The sequence below is a fragment of the Lasioglossum baleicum genome, chromosome 3 (genome assembly GCF_051020765.1).
Source record: "Lasioglossum baleicum chromosome 3, iyLasBale1, whole genome shotgun sequence".
NCBI classification, from domain to species: Eukaryota; Metazoa; Arthropoda; class Insecta; order Hymenoptera; family Halictidae; genus Lasioglossum; species Lasioglossum baleicum.
In genome coordinates this window covers 7825221-7846084 of record NC_134931.1, presented here as the reverse complement: position 1 = coordinate 7846084, position 20864 = coordinate 7825221, and the positions used below count along the sequence as shown (strand labels likewise).

General features: G+C 42.8%; 1 protein-coding gene across 16 annotated transcripts in view; it reads right to left on the bottom strand.

Moving 5' to 3' along the window:
* Nucleotides 1-4586: 4586 nt before the first annotated feature.
* The window catches only part of Ryr (Ryanodine receptor), a 55472-nt gene continuing 39194 nt past the window's right edge, over nucleotides 4587-20864 (bottom strand). For 9 of the 16 annotated variants that reach the window (XM_076420981.1, XM_076420977.1, XM_076420983.1 and 6 more), the window contains 29 exons: nucleotides 20284-20829; nucleotides 19385-20203; nucleotides 19144-19298; nucleotides 18903-19071; nucleotides 18284-18561; nucleotides 17987-18207; nucleotides 17244-17334; nucleotides 16641-16957; nucleotides 16257-16560; nucleotides 16033-16186; nucleotides 15158-15949; nucleotides 14066-15084; nucleotides 13432-13803; nucleotides 13195-13307; nucleotides 12372-12465; nucleotides 12054-12299; nucleotides 10755-11166; nucleotides 10261-10665; nucleotides 9973-10189; nucleotides 9053-9911; nucleotides 8782-8987; nucleotides 8437-8680; nucleotides 7922-8227; nucleotides 7034-7320; nucleotides 6905-6965; nucleotides 6553-6831; nucleotides 6302-6458; nucleotides 6059-6224; nucleotides 4587-5593 (listed from right to left, as the gene is read on the bottom strand). In XM_076420981.1, the coding sequence (XP_076277096.1) occupies nucleotides 5431-5593; nucleotides 6059-6224; nucleotides 6302-6458; nucleotides 6553-6831; nucleotides 6905-6965; nucleotides 7034-7320; nucleotides 7922-8227; nucleotides 8437-8680; nucleotides 8782-8987; nucleotides 9053-9911; nucleotides 9973-10189; nucleotides 10261-10665; nucleotides 10755-11166; nucleotides 12054-12299; nucleotides 12372-12465; nucleotides 13195-13307; nucleotides 13432-13803; nucleotides 14066-15084; nucleotides 15158-15949; nucleotides 16033-16186; nucleotides 16257-16560; nucleotides 16641-16957; nucleotides 17244-17334; nucleotides 17987-18207; nucleotides 18284-18561; nucleotides 18903-19071; nucleotides 19144-19298; nucleotides 19385-20203; nucleotides 20284-20829 (9452 nt within the window). In that variant the 3' untranslated portion in view covers nucleotides 4587-5430. Of the gene's footprint in view, nucleotides 5594-6058; nucleotides 6225-6301; nucleotides 6459-6552; nucleotides 6832-6904; nucleotides 6966-7033; nucleotides 7321-7921; nucleotides 8228-8436; nucleotides 8681-8781; nucleotides 8988-9052; nucleotides 9912-9972; nucleotides 10190-10260; nucleotides 10666-10754; nucleotides 11167-11398; nucleotides 11420-11679; nucleotides 11704-12053; nucleotides 12300-12371; nucleotides 12466-12547; nucleotides 12658-13194; nucleotides 13308-13431; nucleotides 13804-14065; nucleotides 15085-15157; nucleotides 15950-16032; nucleotides 16187-16256; nucleotides 16561-16640; nucleotides 16958-17243; nucleotides 17335-17897; nucleotides 17922-17986; nucleotides 18208-18283; nucleotides 18562-18644; nucleotides 18666-18902; nucleotides 19072-19143; nucleotides 19299-19384; nucleotides 20204-20283; nucleotides 20830-20864 lie in introns of all 16 variants that reach the window. The other 7 variants (XM_076420971.1, XM_076420972.1, XM_076420970.1 and 4 more) reach the window with 4 other exon arrangements.

Here is a 20864-nt window from a genome sequence, read left to right as displayed (position 1 = left end):
CATTTGGCTCCTATTTTGCATAAAAATTTGCAATCTGACCATCAGTAGCTTAAAGGAAGAATTTAATATTTTACATTCCGATCAACAATATCATGGATTGAAATTTCCGCCATAGGAAGAGTAAGAGGAGGAACTCTTTCGAAGGTAATCGTTGGAACAACCAATTGGAAAGCGAACTTTTTTCCGGGGAAAGTTTAGATGAGTTACGTGTTTACTGTCCAACTTTTTCACAGGAATCATATCGCAAAGATATTATAAGTACAGGAGATGCAGAAATGCAGATGCACAAGGTTAATCAAAACTCGCAGTCGAGGATCTACTACTCTGTTAGCCAGTTTCAAGGCAACCGTGATAGTAAATAATTCTCGTTGAGGAGTTCCGAACTTGTCAAAGATACCACTAATTCTGGGATATCCGCTATATATTATAAGTTGTTGCGAGAAAATTCTCGGGAACTAATTAAAATTTTTCAACGTGCGTGGTATGCAGTACCGGCCGTTTAATTTTCGTAGAATACAACAATAAAATCCAGCTTCGCAATTGAACTTTCATGACGAACTCACTCAGGATGTGCGTAATTTGTTATCGTATGTAGATATAAATTTTGAATATAAGCCTTTTATCCTCTCATTTAAACGTCTTATTATTAATGTTATTGATCAATAGGCTGAAAAATGTACTAAGCAAACAAATGGTCAGCACTGGACGAAACTTTTTCGTCCATCACGAACTGTAGCCTTTTCAATTTTACTAGATACCAAATTTTATTATTACATATCAGAAAAACAATTTGTTACGTCGTGTCGCAGCATTTAAAAGTTTATGTAAATCACTACCAAAGTTATGTTCAAATTATGTTTGAGTTCTGTTCAATAATGCGAGTCGCGTAAGTTTCTTCATTATAACAATAATTGACGTCATTGGCCAGGCTAATTAAAAGATCGAGTAACAAATGGGGAGGAAAAGATATTTTCCCGTTCCTTTCTGATCGTTATGATTTACTGTCTTAATGATAATGGAGAGATGAAGCTAATTGAGAAGGACGGGCATAACGCAACATTGAGAAACATAGGCGAATACAAAATAGAACTTCAAAGAATAAAGAAAGCGATAATTTGATAAGGGTTCTGATTGCTGAACGTAATAATTACATAACGAAAGGAAGTATAGTATCATAGTTCACCAGAGAGATTGTATTATCTCGATCACATGAATTCGCTGAAGTAGGATTATCAATATGCAATGGTCTTGAATTTTTCTATAATCCAAAAGAGTCTATCACAAAATGCGATCTTCCAGCTTTAGTTAAAACCCCTACAAGTTAATAAATTCATTCGGGAAAATATTTTAACATCCATTCAAATTATAATACTGTCCAACAAATTTCAACTCTTTTATGTTTCCTAATTACTGTTGGATAGATCTTATAGAGTTCTTTGTTCTGATTCCGAATCTGTCCTTAATTTTTCTCATAGACGCACACTTTTCGAACAACATGGCTTTGAAAAAAAAACATATCTTTCAACTTTAAACAAATATTGTGATGTTATTATAAAAGACATTGAATTGTTCTTTACAGCAAAAGATTCTGTAGACTTTCCCGAATACAGTGATATCTCTGCAGCAAGTCTCTGGTGCCCGAATCTTCTATCTGTCGGCGAAATCGAAAGTCCGCGAACGACGGCGAACGTATTTTGTCCCGGGTGGACCACGTATCGTGCGTCTATAAAATCTCGGTGTCGCTAGAGTTTCAAATTGGCAGCTTTTCGAAAAATTAATAAAGCGACGTGACAACGTATTACATATAATTTATTTTCGACATTCTAAGTCCAAGTGCTAGCTTAACTGCCTTTGTCTTTATCCATTCTATTTGTTCTCTGAGCTTCTTGTTGTGTATGGGAAAGTACCACCAACAGTTATATTCTAGTGTCTAGACTCTAGAGCATATTAGTGCCGTGTATATTTAGAGAAGAGATTGAGGATCACAACCCCACCAGGTACCGCGAAGAACTTTCACTATGTTCATTCTTTTAGTGCATTGTCCCATGTGGTCTATGGTTATCCCCAGAGACCGTGATTTTTCTCTGTTGCTTATATTCGAATTATAATTAGAAATAAGCAATAGTGGCGTCGACTGTGGAGAAATCTGAAAGCTTCGCACAGGAGTTCGTACAGCCCCAATTCGCGTAGTGGCAAAACGTTCAAACTGCTACACTTTACCGTCAGATACGAATGTGCACAGTTGGCTAAACTTCCGATTGTTGGTCAAATCAGATTACGTGAAAATTTTGCGCTCAGCTGTATTTTGTACTGAAAATATGTTTCTCAAAGGGATTTTTGCTGACTCGAAAAAAATTTCTTATCATTTCATTGTCATTCTTTATCTTACCGACACAACATTTTTTACACAGATTTACTACACAGTTACTAACAGTGTGCCGTAGAATTTTGGTAATAAATTTTGTGACGTTGCAACGTTTGCGACGTCTTGAAAACGGTGAAACAGCCGTATTGTGAATGGACCGGACCGACCCTTAGCGATTTCGGAAACCACCCGCAGATTTGAGAGCGCTCCTAGAGGAAGATAGGTAATATCGCTCCTAATGTCGTCTATTGCACGTGCCGAGTATGGCCAGTTTCAGGGACGTACCTAGAGCACTACGATTTCGCACGATACACCGAAATTGGCGCCCCGCACCAAGAGATCGACTCGACGATAAACTATTGGCCAAGGAGGGAAATCAATCCGGATCCGGAACTTATCAAAAGGAGCCACCACACACAGGCGAAGAAACCCGGAGGTGACAATGGGGGACAATGAAGTCCCAATTTCAAACATCCTGCATTTTTATGGTCCCGCCGTCGTCTCATCCCGCCTACAAGAGACCTCGGCGAGGGTGATGCGGAGGATTCATCCTCCCCGGTCGTCAGTGGCGATCGTGAAACTTTGGTGTTTTGCATAGGTGTGGGGCTCGAGGACCTTTTCCGAAGGTGCGCCCTGCGACTGGAATCAGTCGTGTTGCGAGGAACGCCAACAGGGAAATTCGGTAATGCGAGAGGAGCGGGGGGATACGGATCAAGTGATCAAGGGATTGACGGGGATTCTTGCACGCCATATTGCTTGAAATTGTTGCATAGGACTGGAGTGCTCATCACGACTCTTCTCAAAACTAAAAGAACGCTCTTTCAGATGGCACCAAAATCGGGAAGTAATTCGAATTCAGACAGAAGTTACGATCGTAGAAAAAAGGGGAAGGAACTTATTTGCACTATCTTTAGGAATTGGAGAAGGTTAGGTAGATGGTCAGCTGCGTTGAGGAGTGTGGTTAGGTCATTGGGCAGTTTTGTATTTCTTCTGGCTTGTTTCTTGGTCGCGTATCCTAGTAGCAAGTGTGCTATGGTAATCGGTGTTTTACATTGTTCGCATAGTGATATTTCCTCTTTATTTAGCATATGTGAATGAGTCGGAGCTGTGTGTGTCCTATTCTTACTTTACCGATTAAGGTTTGTCTGATCCGGTTTACAGAGTCTGGAAATGTTTGTTATCCGATATCGGTTTCACGTGTTTGGGTATTTTGAAGTATATCGCAAATATTATTTTGATACACAGCTGGTTGATTGGCGAGCGCGAGAAATATCGCAGGTCGATTAGGTGATGAATTTTCCGCGTGAAGGATTCGGAGGGTGTCCGAGGGAGAGGCGTGAAGTCGGTGCTAAGCTTGAACAACGTCCACTTTGTGAATATCAATGCGACGAAAAGTATACAGTAGGTGGACACTTTTGTGGAAGTACAGCCGGCCAGGTAACCGCCTATTGGATCCTAGTTCGTGTTACCGAGGCTGTAACTAGGCGAGGTGGACTTTTTGATTGACGTCCTGCGGTTTAATACTCACACGCGTCCGCGTCAATTAAAGTTTAGAGGGATCGGACCGGCGCGGCGGTGGCAGCCAATATTATCCTCTGTGTTCGAACTCCTGGACGTTCGCGTCGCGTCGTCGTGTATCGTTCGCGTTTCGCGGTCTGACCGAGCACGGGCATTTTGTCGTGATTAGTGTGGTACTTTTCGGTACCTGGCGCCCGAACTAGAGTTTCGTGTTTCGGAAGAGCCTCCTCGTGAAATCGATTTGTGCCCGGTCGCGCCTATAAAATCCCGGGTTTGATCATTTTCGTCGGCCATACAACCGTGCGAAAAAGGGACAACGTCACAATTTATATAGGCAAATGACGGCTGGTTCATGATGGATGTATGAACACTTCATACTTCGAATATTCAAATTTTTCAATTATTTGTTGAACTTTGGAATATTCGAGCAATTGTTTTGTTGCATATATGGTGATTAACATTGCCGTATATTTATACTGCTGTAATGTTGAATATTTGAATTTTCAAATACTACAAAATTTAGAGATCCAAACCATCCAGTTTGATGCACTTTAATATTTCATTATATGTTAGTTTAAATGTACAGTGCTGCAGTTCTATTTGGTTTCTATCTGTCGAAATCAATGCAGAAAATGTTTATTTTACATAATAATCCGCAATCTATAAATAAATGGTGGTACCCGCTGGGAGATAAAGGCAAAAGTACAGAAGTATGTCTTTCTTTATTCTCAGGTAATCTCTTCGTAGATCGTTATTTACAACGTATTGACATCTTTGATTATATCGAGATTTCAGTCGTCAATGATCGTGTTAAAAAGTTCTCACGTAGAGGTTCCTTGACACATTTTTATGTATGTATAAACTTTAAATACCTTCAACTTACAATAATTATCTTACTGTATAGATCTCAAACATTACGTAGATGAATTAAATTATTCTTATGCACATAATGTGATCGGCCGACGTATGAAAAGAAGGCAATCGTAACGTTCATGATAATGTAAGATTTGTGCAGTCGGTTCCCATAATCCAATGGTTGAACAAAATGGTCGCAGAATTGCCTATCTAAGGAGGAAACTGTTGGTTATACGATCCAGCCACCCATACAAAGTTGGAAAAATAGGTTGGAAAAATATCTTCACCAGTCTCCTAGGTTCTTGTTTGTCCGCGGGCGCGAATCACGAGCACGCTTTCAGTCGAAACAATTTGAAACCGATTCGAAACGTGTGCGACCTGCTCGAATTCCTAGTGGCGACGTGTACAAGCCGCGTTCTTGAAACTTTGATATTTAAGACTTGGAACAATGAGAAACGTCGAATGTAAGAGCGTACACACACACGTTCAACGTTCTAGCCTATCATCAACGTACGCGCGTCAGAAGTTAGAACTATAACCCGATCTTTAGCAAATGTTATCAACATATCCCCTTCTCTGTGTGTAGAAATCAGAGACTACGACTATTGAAGACGTTTCAGCAAAGTGTGTCTTCTTTACGTGGTAACGATCGATTGGTCGTTTGTACATGGTCACACGAGCCACGAAATCTTTTACTTCTTCTTCGCTTCCTCCTCTACCGCCTCGTTCTGCTTGCGGAAACAGTCACCGACCGGGAAAAAGTCCCAACACCTTTGTTGATACATGTTCCACACATATGTCTCCTGACCGGTGTACTCGGTGTCGGGTTTGTTGATCAAGTGCATGAGGAAGAACCTGAAATTACGTATCATTTTGTTCGATTTTCCGCTTCGAAAAACACATTTGAAATATGCTCATCGAAGTAATAGGAATGAAAACGCACTTATTCAAAGAACAGAGTGGTACGAAATTTCCTATAGAGAAATTCCAATTACTTCGGCTTTCGCAGCTGTCTTTTGTAAACCGAATGTTGAGTTTATCTTTAGGAAAACGATTCGAAAATTTGTTTAATATTGAAACGTACATTTCAACTTTCAGTTTGGTCACGAGACAAGAAATTGAGAAAACAGGGCTGACATAATTTACCGTCGTATATAAAAAGATTATTTGATTAAAAACACAAGTACCTAAGTAAAGTACCTTTAAACAAGTACCTTTAATCTATCGGTCTCAGAATGGCCTCTTAAATTTCAAATGGCGAGCATGTGTCTAAGAATGAATTGCGATGGCAAACATTAATCGAAAGTAGTAAATACTCACATGTAATTAGCAAGATTATGTTCCTGTTGAACGTGCGTATCGAAACCATGTGGAACCGTATCGAAATACTCTTTACCCAATCCACAAATGAAGCAATTGCTCTCCATGTTTGTCTTCACGTTCTCGAGCTGATCTCGAAGTTCACCGAAAGCGTCGATGATCAAACCTAAAGATAATTTGATTAAAGCATTAAGTAATTATTAAATAATTGAAGAAAAAGATGAAAAATCTGTTTCGATTTACCCTGAATAATAGCCAACAGAATGACAATAACGAAGAAGAAGAAAGTGATGTCGAACATGATGCGATAGACTTCGTAATCGTCTCCATCTGGTTCACCAATCTCGTCACCGATTCCACCACCAGCTCTGACACCCTTGTACAAATGGAACACGAAACACTGTGACAGAAAGTAATATTAAATGTTAGCTTGTTTTCTAAGGGGAACATGTGTAAAAGTCGGTGGAGATCGAAATAGTGTTCCTAATTCGCACCGTTAACATGTCATGGCATTTCTTGTCCACTTCGTCGTCTTCCTCTTGGATGTAGAACTTTCTGAAGAAGTTGAAGGCTATGACGGTGTATATGTACACGACGATTGTTAGCAGCATCACCGTTAACACTAATTGTTTGCCGTTGTGTGTTACAGATTGCAAAATCGTCCGGAGCGTTTTGAAGCCAACCGCGACGTCCAGCAAATGTGCAGCGAAGAAGAAGTTGTTGTAATTCCCGAGAATCGAAAATATGAAGTACCACAAGCTGTACAAAAATGCCTGCAAACAATTGGGAAGTTAAATTAATAAGTGAAAATCAATATAATCTTATTCAGAACTTGAAGTAGCTCACGTTGTCGGTGATGGTAACGCCAGCTTTCCAGACTTGATACCTCCAGTCGATATTTACGATGCTGAAAAAAGTTAGAATACTGTGAAAAACAGTATCGTAGTATTGAACGTTTAAAGCAACTTTACTCACAAGTGAACCAAACCAGACCCTTCTTCCTCTTGCTGGCTGAACGAAGTCTTTTCCATACCAAGCAAGTTGCTGATATAATCGAAATCATAGGTCTCGCTGTACTTTTGGCGGACCTTCTTCTTCACGAACTTGTCCCAGTAATTCACGGGGAACGTTTTCGCTGATATCACCATCTTGTCCCAGTGTGCTTTGATGTCGTCCTCTTCCGGTGTCTCAGCAATATACAATCCGTCGAATTCTACTCGTCGTGCAATTTCTTTTTCTCGTTTGAAAATAGCCAGCGGTACCTGCATTCCAATGAACGAAAAATATTTTTAAACTTCCGAGATTTTCATTAAAAGTTACAATTTTAAATGTGTCTCTGCAATCTTTGAACTGTGATATACCGAGGAAGAGAAGCCAGCTAAAAATCAACTATTGAAATGCAATTTTCAAAATATATCATGGAAAAGATGTGCTAGAGCTAAAAAGATCTAAAGTTCATTAGAATACGGAAAGCATTCAGATCTAATGAGTTGAACCTTTTTTATATTGCCTTGAAACTGTATTCATATAAAAGTAAAGATCCCTTTAAAATCCGTGAAAGATTTATTTTATTTACAAATTGAAAGAATATTACCCCGCCAGCAAAATCTGTTTAAATGGATTAAGACCAAATGTCTGCAATCATACCGCATATCATTTTGGTGCCAAAACATGGAGCAAGATTTGGTCCTTATTTGCTCTGAATCTGCAGACCATAAGCTGTCGCCAAATACCGAGTCTACTGCGGAAACAGATAGGTCGGTATTTGGCGCCGGTGTCAAATTTATACAAAATCAAGAGCAGATTGTTTACTGGGAAATTTTTGTGGAGTATTGTGACAATACAGGAATTTTGTTTCTGTACCTTTAAGTGGTAATAAGCAACCAGCATAGCAAGAGAGACGATCGAATGAAGAGCTGCCATAAGCCTCATAACGTGTGCCATGTAGTAGAAATCTTCAGACACTTCGACGTATTCCAAAGCGTAGGCATCTTCTGCCTCTTCCGATTCGTCCTCCCCGCTGCCACTTCCTATTTCACCACCACCACCACCACCACTGCCACTGCCACTTCCAGAACCAGATGGACATTCACCAGATATTTCCGCCAACATGTCTGACATTATTTGTCCGCTACCCTCCTCGTCCGAGTCTCCAGCCAACGATGATACCTAAGTATCCGACGATTTACAGTGTAAGCACGATTCCACTAATCCAGTGACAAATCTTTTCCGTTTTAATCATTTTCTTTTATGAAACTTTAGTTAACATATTTGTGACGTTCCTCTGTTTGAAATGACTTCAAACGCGACACACAATTTGATTATCCGAACCAATGATACCTGAATTCGGTATCCTTTATCGAACAAGCAAACCTTACCTTGTAAAACAGCAGCATGAAATTGATGCAAAACGCAAGAACCAAGGCGACATATTTCAAGTTGTAGAAGTTCCTGGCCAAGAATGAAACGATTCGGTGTGTGTACTCGGAGAAATCGATACTCGATGACGAGGTTTCCGCTACTGGTTCCTGTTTTGACTCAGCTTCCACTGCAGCCATAGCTGCTTGCTGTGCAGCTGCTGCCTCGGCTGCAGCTGCAGCTTGAGCTCGAGCTTGTTCGCCACTGTTGATAAATACAATATATAACCACACGTTGATTTCTGAAAACATTAGCTAACTACTCAGAAATATAATCGATCGAAGATGAAACGTGTTTTATCGTACCCTAGTATATCAGCCAAGGATACAGGCGATTCTGTCTCTGCACCTCCACCTTCAGCCCTCGCACCATCCTCTCCAGTAGCTTCCTCGGGTGTGCTTTCACCAGTTTCTTCGATACTTGATTGCGGAGTCGAAGCTGCCGATTCGTGAGGTGCTATTTTTATCGGGCCACCTTCCTCTTTCGTTATATCCATTCCAAACGCCTGTACCTGTTTAGAAATTAAAGTCGCGTTAGATTGAAGTCTTACAAAGACAGCTACCAAACGAATACAACCTGTAGATTAGATTCGTCCGGCGTCGGTGGCAAAGCGGGCAGGTGTCTAGACGGTTTCTCCTCTTCTTCTTTCACCTCCACGACAGGCTCTTCCACGTGCGGCCCCCTCATCAACGTCAGCAGCAACTTCATGAAGTAACCGATAACACAGCCAACGCCGAAACCAGAATAGTAGAACGTGTAGAATATCATCTTGAAGAAACCGACGATCAGTTCCAGTATCGTCATCTGCTGCATCTCGGCGAACTTGGCTTTGATGTTGCTCGGGGAGAAAATGGAGAAGAAGTAGTAGATGCCGTCCTTGAACGTCTGGATGCCTCTGCGGATGGGGTCCTTGTTCCTCTCTTCGTCGTCATCCGTCATGTAGGTGTAAGAAGATTCTCTGGCCTTTCCGATTCCTCCGCTCTCCTCTACTGCCATCAGCGCGCTTGCATGTTGCATTTCAAAGATGGCATCTTCGCAGAAGTTGATAAATGTCTCCAGCTTCTCTTTCTCACCAGCCTCAACGACAGTGTTGTAGAAGTACGTCCTCTTGGACTCCTTGATCTGCGGCTTCTCCCACTGTTCAATATTTGACTCCTTGATTTCGAAGTACACCCTCTCAATCTTCTTGTTCCCACCAAGGATCTCGATCCTGCCGAGGAATGGCTCGAAGTAATTCAAGACAGAACCAGCTGTCTCGAGGAATCGCGCCAATCTGGGCTCGTTCGGCATATGCTCGGACAAGTTCGTCAACAGAACAGCAAGGTTGAAACCGATCTCTTTCGCTGGCTCGTGGAAACGGTCCATGAACGCTACATAATCGATTTTGCCATCGTGATTCGTTTCGCAACATGCCAACAGGAATTCGATCTCCTCGCTGGAAAATAATGTTGCATGAATTCCCGCGTATTTCTGTGATTAACGAGCACCTTACTTACTTCGTGTAACTCTTCTGTTGCTCCATCTTCTCCTTGAAGTCCTTAGGATACACCCAGCCGTCGCTGTTCAAATCGACCTCCAAGAAGCTCGGGGACGACACCAGGTCCTTCAGCTTCAGGAACATGTCGAAATACTTCAAAATCAACTCCACGTTGCCTGCCGATTCCACTAGTGTGTCAACCATCTGTTTTCCGATCGTTCCATTCACGACATTACCTATAATGATCAAAGTAGTAAGACATAGGTTATAGTGATTTACGCTGTCAGTTTGAACCCAAGGAAATTACCCTCAAGCATGGAAAGCATCATGGTGATCATGTCCTTCTGCAAATTCAGTAATTCCTTCAGGAGGTCGACTTGACTCGAGTGTTTCGACAGTTTGTCTTGCATGTGGGAGAAGAGGAAAAGGAAACCACCGACGGCGTCCCACAATCGAGAGTGTGCCAATGCTTGCTGATTCTGTGCGCAGGGTCCTTGAATCACTTCAGTCAGAGTGTTAAAGACTTGACTGGCGACGCCTATGGCTTTGAAAAAGTTAGCTTTGCCGGCTGGGTCGATCAGTTCCTTGCTGGAGTAGTGCCAGTAGAAGTCCATGATGGACTCCTGGAGTCTTAGCAGATAATCAACGGTGCAGATGACTACGTTCACCGTTGTCGTGTTACCGGCTTGTGTCCTCAGGTAGTTCTGCCAGTCTGTTCAGAACGAAGATATACTCAACTATCTTATCTCTTAACATATAGCATCTTGAAAATGAGGAACTTGAGGAAATTGAGGAACCTACCAAGATTGTGACCCTCGCAAGTGAGTTGGATGAACCGAAATAGAGCGCACGTGAATTCGGCGTCGTGCATGTTCTTCTCACCAGCTGCACCCTCGGAACCAACACCAAGACCTTCAGCTTTCGTGTTCCTCTCGAAAGCGTCCAGGTCTAAAACACTGCACGAGTTCATCAAGCCAGCGATTGAGGTGAAGAATCCAACGTCCTTCTTCTCTTTCAGGTGGTTCAACATTCCTCGCTGGATCTCTATGTTACCACCGCGTAGGATGGAGATGCCCAACTCTAAGGTCTTCATAACCATCTCGCTGGGCAAACCCTTGCAGGCAGATATGTGCAGCAGGACCATTTCTGCCACACCACGATTCGCGAGGCGAGCTTGATGGAAGAGAAGCTTTTGCTTCTCCATTTCTTGTTCCTGCGAAAATATTCTGTTATCGCGAGAACCACTATACAGGGTGTCTCAAAATTCCTTCAACATTCTGATTGGTCCGTACTTTTCGTTAATAACTCCTTAACAAAGCCGCGGACGCTATTTATGCAAAGGAAATGTCGCTTCAAATGATCTCAGGAACCTCCCATTTCCGGATGTTGATGGAATTTTGAGACACCCTGTATTTATAATACTTTGACTGTTAAACTAGTCTTACCATGAGTTTGTGCATTGGTCTCTTTAGGAAAGCATTGAAAAATCATTGGAATATTAATTGATGACGTTTAGAATGACCACGACCAGGGTGAAGTGAAGATTGACGAAGACAAGTGTAACGAGACACAGAAAGACGGTGATCAGGGGCTCGTTATTACAAAAATATTTACAGAATTGTATGTGTGTCTCTAATATATAAATATTAAACAGATAGTACAGTGACGATTGAACGAGCGTACGTATGGAAGCAAGTGAGTTTCCGCAACGACTACTTATTCTTACCATAAGTAGCTTATGCGCCCGCTTCTACATTGGTTAGTATGTGAGAAAAAGATAGGAAGAAAGTTGTTAATAAGTTTGAACACACAGAAAAGTTGTCCGTAATTTCTATTTTTCGTTATATACGTATACAGGGTGAGTCATCTGAGACAAGCCACCTGAATAACTTCCACATTTTGTGAGATAGGAAGAAATGTTTCAGAATTACAAAATAATGTTTCAGGAAACATTTTTTCCTCTCTCAAAAAATGTACAAGTTATTCAAGTGGCTTGTCTTAGGTCTTATTGTTAGGTGACCCATCCTGTAGTTTAGAATAGTTTTGTAGAGTAGTAGAAATAGTAGTCGAAATTACAAAGGAATTTATGGAAATACTTACATGAATGGAGGCGCCTCCTTCTTCTTCGCCACCGCCGCCCTCTTCTTCTCCTTCCTCTTCTTCTTCACCGCAAGACTTCGATATGATCTGAGCGTAGCTCATGTACAGCGGATCTTCTTGAAGAGCACCGGATCGTTCTGTCATGGCTCCACGACAGAACGTTGTTACCAATTGCGTGAGCGGGTCTGGTTTTCCCTCGTCCTCGTCTTTGTCCATCTTCTTTAACTCTGCATCCTCGAAAGATTGCTTTAAGAGGACAAACGCGTATTACAAAATTGCTACAATTTTTGTTTTAATTTATCGAAATTAAAATTTTACCGTAAGGTCTTCAATCATTACTTCTTGACCCACATTCTCATCCTGCAACCAGAGCTCGTAGTATGTTCGCGCGAATATGTTTATAGCCCGATGCCTGAAACAACAAACCTGGCGATTAACGTTTACTGCTAGAGGAACGGGATTTAACGATCGGTTATACATCAATGTTACTTCACCTTCGTAACTTGTAAAGTGGCTCACTACGCAGACATGCAATTGCTGCTCGCTTTCTGGCCGCACACAATACACGCTTCCATCCATCCCGAGATGGTGGAGGTTTCATTGCCTTTTAGCAGCATGCACACACAACTATCATCGTTAGATCACTAACAAATACATAGAAAAAACGTCGTCGATGATTGTATAGTGTATACGATTAATACCGTTACACGGACTTCCGTGGAAAAAACGTTAAAGTAACAGAATCACTGATTGGTTAAAGAAAACAATATTGTGAGCAGAGATGGGTAAATTTTAAGAAAGAAATAGTGAATGATAGTTTGCACAAAATATTATGGAATATATAACGATAAGTAAGAATCTTATATAGACATCATGATATGTTGATCCATTCACTTTTTAAAAATTCATCTTCATTAATTTCTAATAGTGTAGTTTTCGTTATTTTTGCTTAGGTTTCAAGATTTATTTGAATTAGTGCTTTACTTATCTCTGATTGTAAAATCGTTGGACTTAATGTTAACGAAACTCAGTGTTTAAGCGGCAAAAACACAAAATCATACAAACGTATCGGTTTCTGACTGGTTAGATCCGAGGCAGAGAGAAGTTCAGGAACAACGCAAATTAAACCAAAAGAGGATACCTGGGCAAGGAATGTAGGGAAGTTTGACGGAAACAAGCGATCACGGCTCGTTTACGTTGTATCGACACCACAGATCGATATTGACCCTTGCTCTGTTGCTGCGGATGATCTATCTACTCGAGAAAACAAAATTGCTAAATGAATCGATGCGGCCCTCCGAAGGCTACGAAGGAGCTTCATCTAAGAAATGATGAACGCGAGAAGCGATAGGAATCCGCGTGCAACTGTCTCACTCACCATGTGTAAGCCATAAAGAACTTTAGCCATGTCGGTGATTCTTGCGACTACATCCTCCAACTGCTGCGCCTTTACTGGTTCCATGACGTCCTTCTTCTGGCCTAGCTTCGAATATAAATAGTGCTGCCAGGACATTTCATCGGCAGGGTCGATCTTATCCGGCAGAGTTAACTGTGTCTTCGCGAACTCCGCTATATCGTACTCGGGCATTTTCTTCAGAAACCTGTCCTTGCAGTGTTGGACTAATTCTTGTTCACGACCGGCAAACAGGTTCAGACCCACCGGCAGTAACCTCTTCAAGCAGGCTACCATCAGGGACGCTTGGACCTCTTTGTCCTTGTCCCTCTTCTTGTCGCGATGCTTCTTCTTTTTCTGTAGGTCATAAATTTAAAATATCACAAATATGCCCTTCTTCACTGCAATTTGATAATTTAAATTATTACTGTATCGAAGAAGTTCATAGAATCATTGTTTTTACTACTATCTTCAAAAAAAATATTGTATATTCTTTACAGTCTTATCTATGAACAGACTAAATTTGGGCCAGAAGAGAATTGGGAAGAAAATTGAAAGATTGAATTTTGTTGATGCGATTCTGCGAACTTTCTGAAGAGAGCAGTATTACGCTACGAACCTTGCCCCCGCCGGATGGTGCAGTTCCGTCCGAAATGGCAGCGGGTCTCCTAGTAGCAGTCGGCATAATCAGCACCATATTATCGATCTCATTCGCTGATATGAAGTTCTGTTCCTCTCGCAAAAAGTACTGTGACTTGGACCAAATATTGAATATCGCAGCCACGTTGTTGTACAGGTCTTCAGCCTCGGGGATGTTATTCCTCAGCCAGTGATTCCTCTGCAGATCTACGTATTTGATCAGTAGAGGATAGAACGAGTAGATGTCGCGAACCAACAACTGCCAATCCTCTTGAATTTGCGCTTCAACCTGCGATGTGTCATCGGTGGACGACTTAATGAACCCTCGGAGAGATTCTTCTTTGTGGAACATGTTATCTGTACGCTTCTTGACGCGTTCAGCCAGCGGCAAGAACGGATCCTTCAGCAGCTCCTCTGAAGAGTTGATGATGATCTGTTGCGTGTACGCTGCGATACGCGTCATCCAAGGAGCGTTCTCGTTACCAATGTTCTTCTTGATCAACTTGAGCACGTTTTTGAGAAGTTGATTCATGTGATCGCTGGTGACCATGCTGACGTATGTTCCTTCCGTTGGATTCACGTTGTCTGGTCCCTGAGCCCACCAGAACGGCAGGTACGAGCAGAGTAGAGGCAGAATCACGTCGACCACGTGAGGAAGATCGTTGTAGGTTTTCTCAGACTCGACGAACTGGTCCACTTCACCTAATATTGTCTCTAGAGTTGGCATGCTAGACTCCATTTTCGTCATGATGTCCTGCGCCTCCAGAGAATGATCGGCGATACGATTCAAGAGAGAAAATTGATTGTGCTTGTTCAAGTGGGGCTCTAGGAAAGCCACAGGGAAACAACTAGAGAAGGCACCTAAACAGGACCCTAAGTTGGGCTTGTGACGCTCGATTTCCGTCTTCAAATACTTCCTGTCGTGTGTCAAGGACGAGTCCACGCCAAGAGTGTACAAAGACGCCAGCATTTTGTAGGATGCGACTTGAATTTCGTCAACTGTAAAAAGCAGAAGTCAGCACCGATCGTAAAATCCAAGAATGTCTAAACAAACCACATATTATTTACTTACGTAGAAGATCACTGCCGTATTCGCAAGCGGCAAGGTGATCGAACATAGCAGTCAGAACCGGTAGAACAACGCTGTTGATGTACGACAAAGAGGTCGACGTTTTCAGATGTGTACCACGAAGATGACTATACTTGCCCTCTTGCAGATTCAAGATTGTGTGACCCAAATCATCCGCAGTGTTGTTGAAGAAGGTCAACATGGAGGTTCTGATGAACTCGGGACAATTCTTCACCAAGCTCTTCGCGTCGATGCCCTTGACCAGTACTTGGAGACAGCGAACTGTGATCCTGACATCAGGCCCGAAAGCAGCCAACCTAGATCTTAACAGGCTCGCCAATTTGCAGAACAGAGCTGCCACCATTTCCTTCTCTTTCAAGGAAGCAGCCCCCACGTTGTTGGTCGCCGTAGCCACCGCGATGAAGTAATTTCTGTGTGTGCTGAAGTACTTCTCCATCAACGGCAGCACTACCTTGCTGAAAAACTTGATGTCTCTCGTCGAAGTTTTGAAGCTGTTGCGACGGCTGAACGTGTCGGACGGTTTTAGAAGCTTCATGTTGATCGTCGCCTTGTCCAAGTAGGCTATTAGTTTTTCTAGTAAAGAGTACGCGAATCTTAGCTCCACCGAGGCTCCTGCTGTAGCAACCTCTGATTCTCCGCCCCGATTCGGTTTGTGAAGTTTGTAACCTTGGTACTGCAGATATTTCAGGAATTCCTGGGAACGTTCACGGTCCTTTCGTTTTTCTTTGTCAGTCAGAAGATCGTATGGCACCAGCTGGGGATGGATACCACCTCCTACAACAATATGTGATACGTTTTCTCGATGGAACACGCTGGTTTAGATAAAAGTTTCTCACGAATCCTTTATTAGTACAAACCACAGGTGATAAGCTCTTCCTTTTTCTTCTTAGCCCATATGTCATGTGCATTGTCCGCAAGACGTTCGGCCATGTTCTGCATTTCTCTGCTCAGTGTTAGATTCGTCATGTCAACCGGATGAGGATTATAGTTATAAGGATTTGCCGAATCGCCCTGAAACGTTACAACCATTTGGCTAGGGTTCACTCGTGTGTACAAAAATATTTACGCGTTCACTACGCACTTGGCTCTTCGACGATCTTCTCATAGAACTGCGATTAGTAGAAGCGACATCCACTTCCGCGTGTTCAACGCTCCACCCTATCGCTAACAAAGCTTTCAAGCTCTCCCTAACAGGCTCCTTGTAGCGTTCCCTCTCGTAGTCATTCAGCATGTTGTAAGGTTTCAACCTAGGATGGGTTTTATTCGCGTCGGACCACTGCTCACCGTAAGTCCAACCATTCTCCAACTTTCGACTAGCCCAGGCATCATGATAGTGTTCAGAGAACTTTTGTACTATCTGATTGAGGTCGTTGTTCAGCACCACTCTGAGGAAGATCGATAGAAACAAACGTGTCTTAAAATTGATCGTTATTTAGTACATTTTTGGGATGAGAAAATTCAATACTTGGAGGTGTCTATCGGTTGTGGATTGTAGGGTCCATCTGGCGACTGTGTGGACGCAGATTTGCTGCCATACCATTCGTCGTCGTAGTTCTTGGACAACGAATAGTCAGGTGGCAGGGCACAACCGATAGCGGTGAGACAAGGCAAAGCTTTTCCAAACAATTCCGGATCGTAGTCCATTTTGGACAAGGAGTCGAATATGTTACTGAAAAGGACCATGGTCAAACGCTTCTCTTCATCGCTCGATGCACCGTATGCCCCTTGTCCGCCAGTTGATCCGTAATATTTGGCGCAACGGTCGTAATGCAGGGTCAGCAGCTGTCACAGAAAATATTCGTTATTGCTGACATCAATATACAAGGTTTCAATTCAATTCTAGCCAGAATTCTGAGTCTATTAGAGATGTTATTCGTTAGGCTACCCAGTAGATCCTCTTTAGGCCTAGCAGACCCCCTAGTAGATCTCTTATACAATAGTAGACTCTCTAGCAGATCCCTCTAGACCACTTTTAATTGCTAAGAGAGCTTTTTATATTGTGATTAATTTTTTGTTATCTTGTTTTTATTAAAATTTTATTATGGGGATTCCAGAACAACGAACTCACCCTGAGAGCAACGGTGGTATACTCCGACAGCTTGGATACGTCTACTGTCAACTTCCGGAGCAGCTTCAGCAGCATACTGGGTTGCATTTGGCTACAAAGAAAAAGGAAAGTTAGGAGCGAGCAATTCACACGAATATCCAACAGCAATATACATACAAATGTGTATGTACATATGTATACGCATATATTCTACAGGGAGTCTCGAAATTCCTTCAACATCCGGAAATGGGAGGTTCCTGAGATCATTTGAAGCGACATTTTCCTTTGCAAAAATGGCGTCCGCGGCTGTGTTTAGGAGTTATTAACGAAAAAGACGGACCAATCAGAGTGCGGCTACAGCGGATTGATTCTGGCTCGACCAACGGCGACGCCACGCTAAGCGAGACCTGTCGCCGAGTCGGACCCCGTTCGCTGTAGTCGCGTTCTGATTGGTCCGTGTTTTTCGTTAATAACTCCTTAATAAAGCCGCGGACGCCATTTTTGTAAAGGAAAATGTTGCTTCAAATGATCACAGGAATCCATTTCCGGATGTTGAAGGAATTTTGAGACACCCTGTATAGACGCTATCGCCCTTATAGTACACATCGAACATCGTTATTTACAATTGTTGTGGGGATAAGGTAAAGCGGTTTAAGAAATAGTGATAGAACTTACGAGACATTTAACTCGTGGACTTCTCTTGTTAAGCAACAAAACGATTCCGTTAATTAATTTAATCGCGTCTCGACGAAGATCGTGTTTACCTAGTCAACGCCACTAAAAAGTCCGATACAGCCTCTCGTTGACCCTTCGTCAGCATTCTGTTCTTGCTCAACCTGTAGACGGTGTGCAAGGTTGCATCGAGCAAACTGGCGTAATTGTCTGCTTCGTTGTAGAACTTGGAATGCTTGATCAGTAGAGGCAGGATGCTGTTGCCGATGTAGCGATTCATTGCCAGCGCCATATCGGATTCGTAGCCATCGTTCTGAAATGTCAGAGTTCATAAAAATGTAGTAAAGGTGTGTGTCCGTCTCGAAATACTACTTCCTTTGTCTACTCACCCTGTCCAGCATGGTAGCGGCACGAAGGTCAGGCAAGAAAGCCTCTTCGAGTATCTTGAAGAACAGCTCTTGAGTTTCGATGCCATAAACGCGCTCCAGAAACAGGACAATGCTCTGCTTGTGTCCCGGGATCAGACCAGACGGTGTGTCGCTCTTTGGCTTCTCTTCGCCAGCTGCAGGGTTCAGCAACGTGAATCTCAAAGATAAAACACCCTGAAGATCATCGAGAGGCACCAGTGATCGTAAAATAGCTCTCGCTCGCAGAGACTCGTTTTTCCCTGAAATACAATCCACTCTTCAATACATAGTCCTGAAAAGGGTAACATGTTTCGGAGAAAATCATGTGTTTAGTATATATTACCAACTGATTCTGTAGACGCCTCTGTTGCTCGTTAAAAAATAAATACTATCATTAGACAGATCTCTCATTGCGAGTTTCTGAGCATTTATAAAGATAATCAACTCTACCTACTGCGTCTAGCTTTAATAAGCCTAAAGCGGCGAAGTAGGCATGATGGCAACAACATGACGCTTACCGAGGCGGTTTGAAATCGTTTTCTCATTGCTGGATATTTGCACGCGTTTATTGTGTGTAAGGTGTAATTCAAATTTCATTTACCTTGTTCAATCACAGAAGAATCCGGAGCGCAACGACCTAGTAGGTCTACCAGAGTACAATAGAAGTTTAAAATCGCGGCACCGGTGTCGATGTAGTCCTCGTCGTCGTCTGATTCCGGAAGTGGATGCTCGAATTGCAACACGGATGTGCCTTCCGCTTCATCGTGTACCTGTTCCCTCTGTTCAATTAATACCTATTCATCTTTAAGAGTAAACTTTATAGCTTGAACAATTTAACTTACCTTTCGCCGATCAGCAATGCGTTCGGACATTTTATTCGCATCGATGATGGCCCTCAGCAGGCCCTCACCTTCACCACGAAGTGCAGGACCCAAGCATTCAGGTCTTCTGATCAGCAAACGGATCACCAAGTTCGCGTTTTCCTCCACACTTTCACCTAAAGATAATGATGATTAAAAAAGAATTTTTAAAAAAATGGATCTGTGGATGTGTTTATTGATCAAAATTGGACTTTAAACTGACCATTGACCCAAACGCAGAACCTCAAGAAGTCCAAATACCGTTCACCTTCTACCGGATCCCATCCAAGATCAGGATAACCCTTCTCCACCAGTTCGGAATTGGATTGTAAACCGCAACGGGACAAGTAGATAGCAATTTTCTCGAGATAGTGTTCTCTAAGCGCAAGGGCTAGCTCTGTGTTCTCCATGAGTGATGAATAAGCTACGTCCAGTGGCGTGGACCCTCTCAAAGATGGCCTCGACAGTAGAATATTACTGTTCTCCAGTAAGAAGTCAAAGTGATCGAACATGGCCTTTTGGTTCTGTCTGGATGTGCGACAGAAATAACAGAGGAATCGACAGCAAGCTACCACCATCTCATGAGAAGTGTCCTTTTCTTTAGAGGCTGGTTCCCCTTCGGTGGTCTGAGCTTGAGCCTGGGCGTCCGATTGTGCTTGCGCTCGTCTGCCTAGGGTATTCATCATGATCGCCATGACGTTCTCGTGGATCCTCAACACTCTGATCAAATCAGGATGCTGGAAGAACGTGTGGTTGTTGACCAGCTTCCACAATCTTTCTCTTACAAGCTCTTCCTCTTCCTGGGACATCTGTACAGGTAGCAGTGCACGAATTTGGCTTAGACCAACCCACATCAACGCAGCGTCCTCTCTTGTCTTGCTATTGGTCACATAAGTTTTCTCTAGAGCTCTGATCAATTCGCCCACTGTGTCATACTGGCGGACCAGGAGGCTGAACATCTCTCGTACCAATTTCGGTGTCTCTATCTGGGATTCCTCAGCCCAGCTGACGATGGTCGATATGAGGACCTTCCTGAACACCTCTGTAAGAAGATGAACAGTTATATGTAATTCGAACGAATCTATACAATTCAATTGCAAATTACTGTAGAAGCAATTATACCTTCCGGTGTTTTCCTCTCCGGTTCTGGCTCTGGCTTGGGCTCGTCCTCCAGTTCTTTCACTGCGTTGATGAAGTTGAACAGCTTTTTCATCGCGCCAGGCTTTTGAATTTCCTCTTCAGGTTCGTTTGCGGCATCAGCCGCTTCCTGGAGGGCGTGCAGGGACACGTAAGACATCAGATTGCTGTGGAACTCGTTCAACCGGGTGATCAGATCTTCGCCACAGGGAATATTATCAGGATCCTCGGAGAAGTCCATGTTCTTGAAGCTCAAAATCGCGTTCATCTGTTCTCGGGGCGGACACCTGAACTCTCTTGTCTTCTTCGCTGCCACTGCCGATGGCAAGTCGGACTGCTTGATTTCGATGTAACGGCGAAGCTGATCAGACTGTAGATCACCAATGAAGTCGTGGCTGAAAGCGATGATGGATTCGACGCGATGTCGCAGCTGGATGTCGTTCAGATGATGAAGTAGATAGCACATCTGAAGTTTCGCTCCTTCTGCCATCTTCATGTGCAGTAGCCCCTTTTTGTGTTCGTCTTTCCCCTCTGAAATTTATTATCAACGTTTCATTACAGAGAGA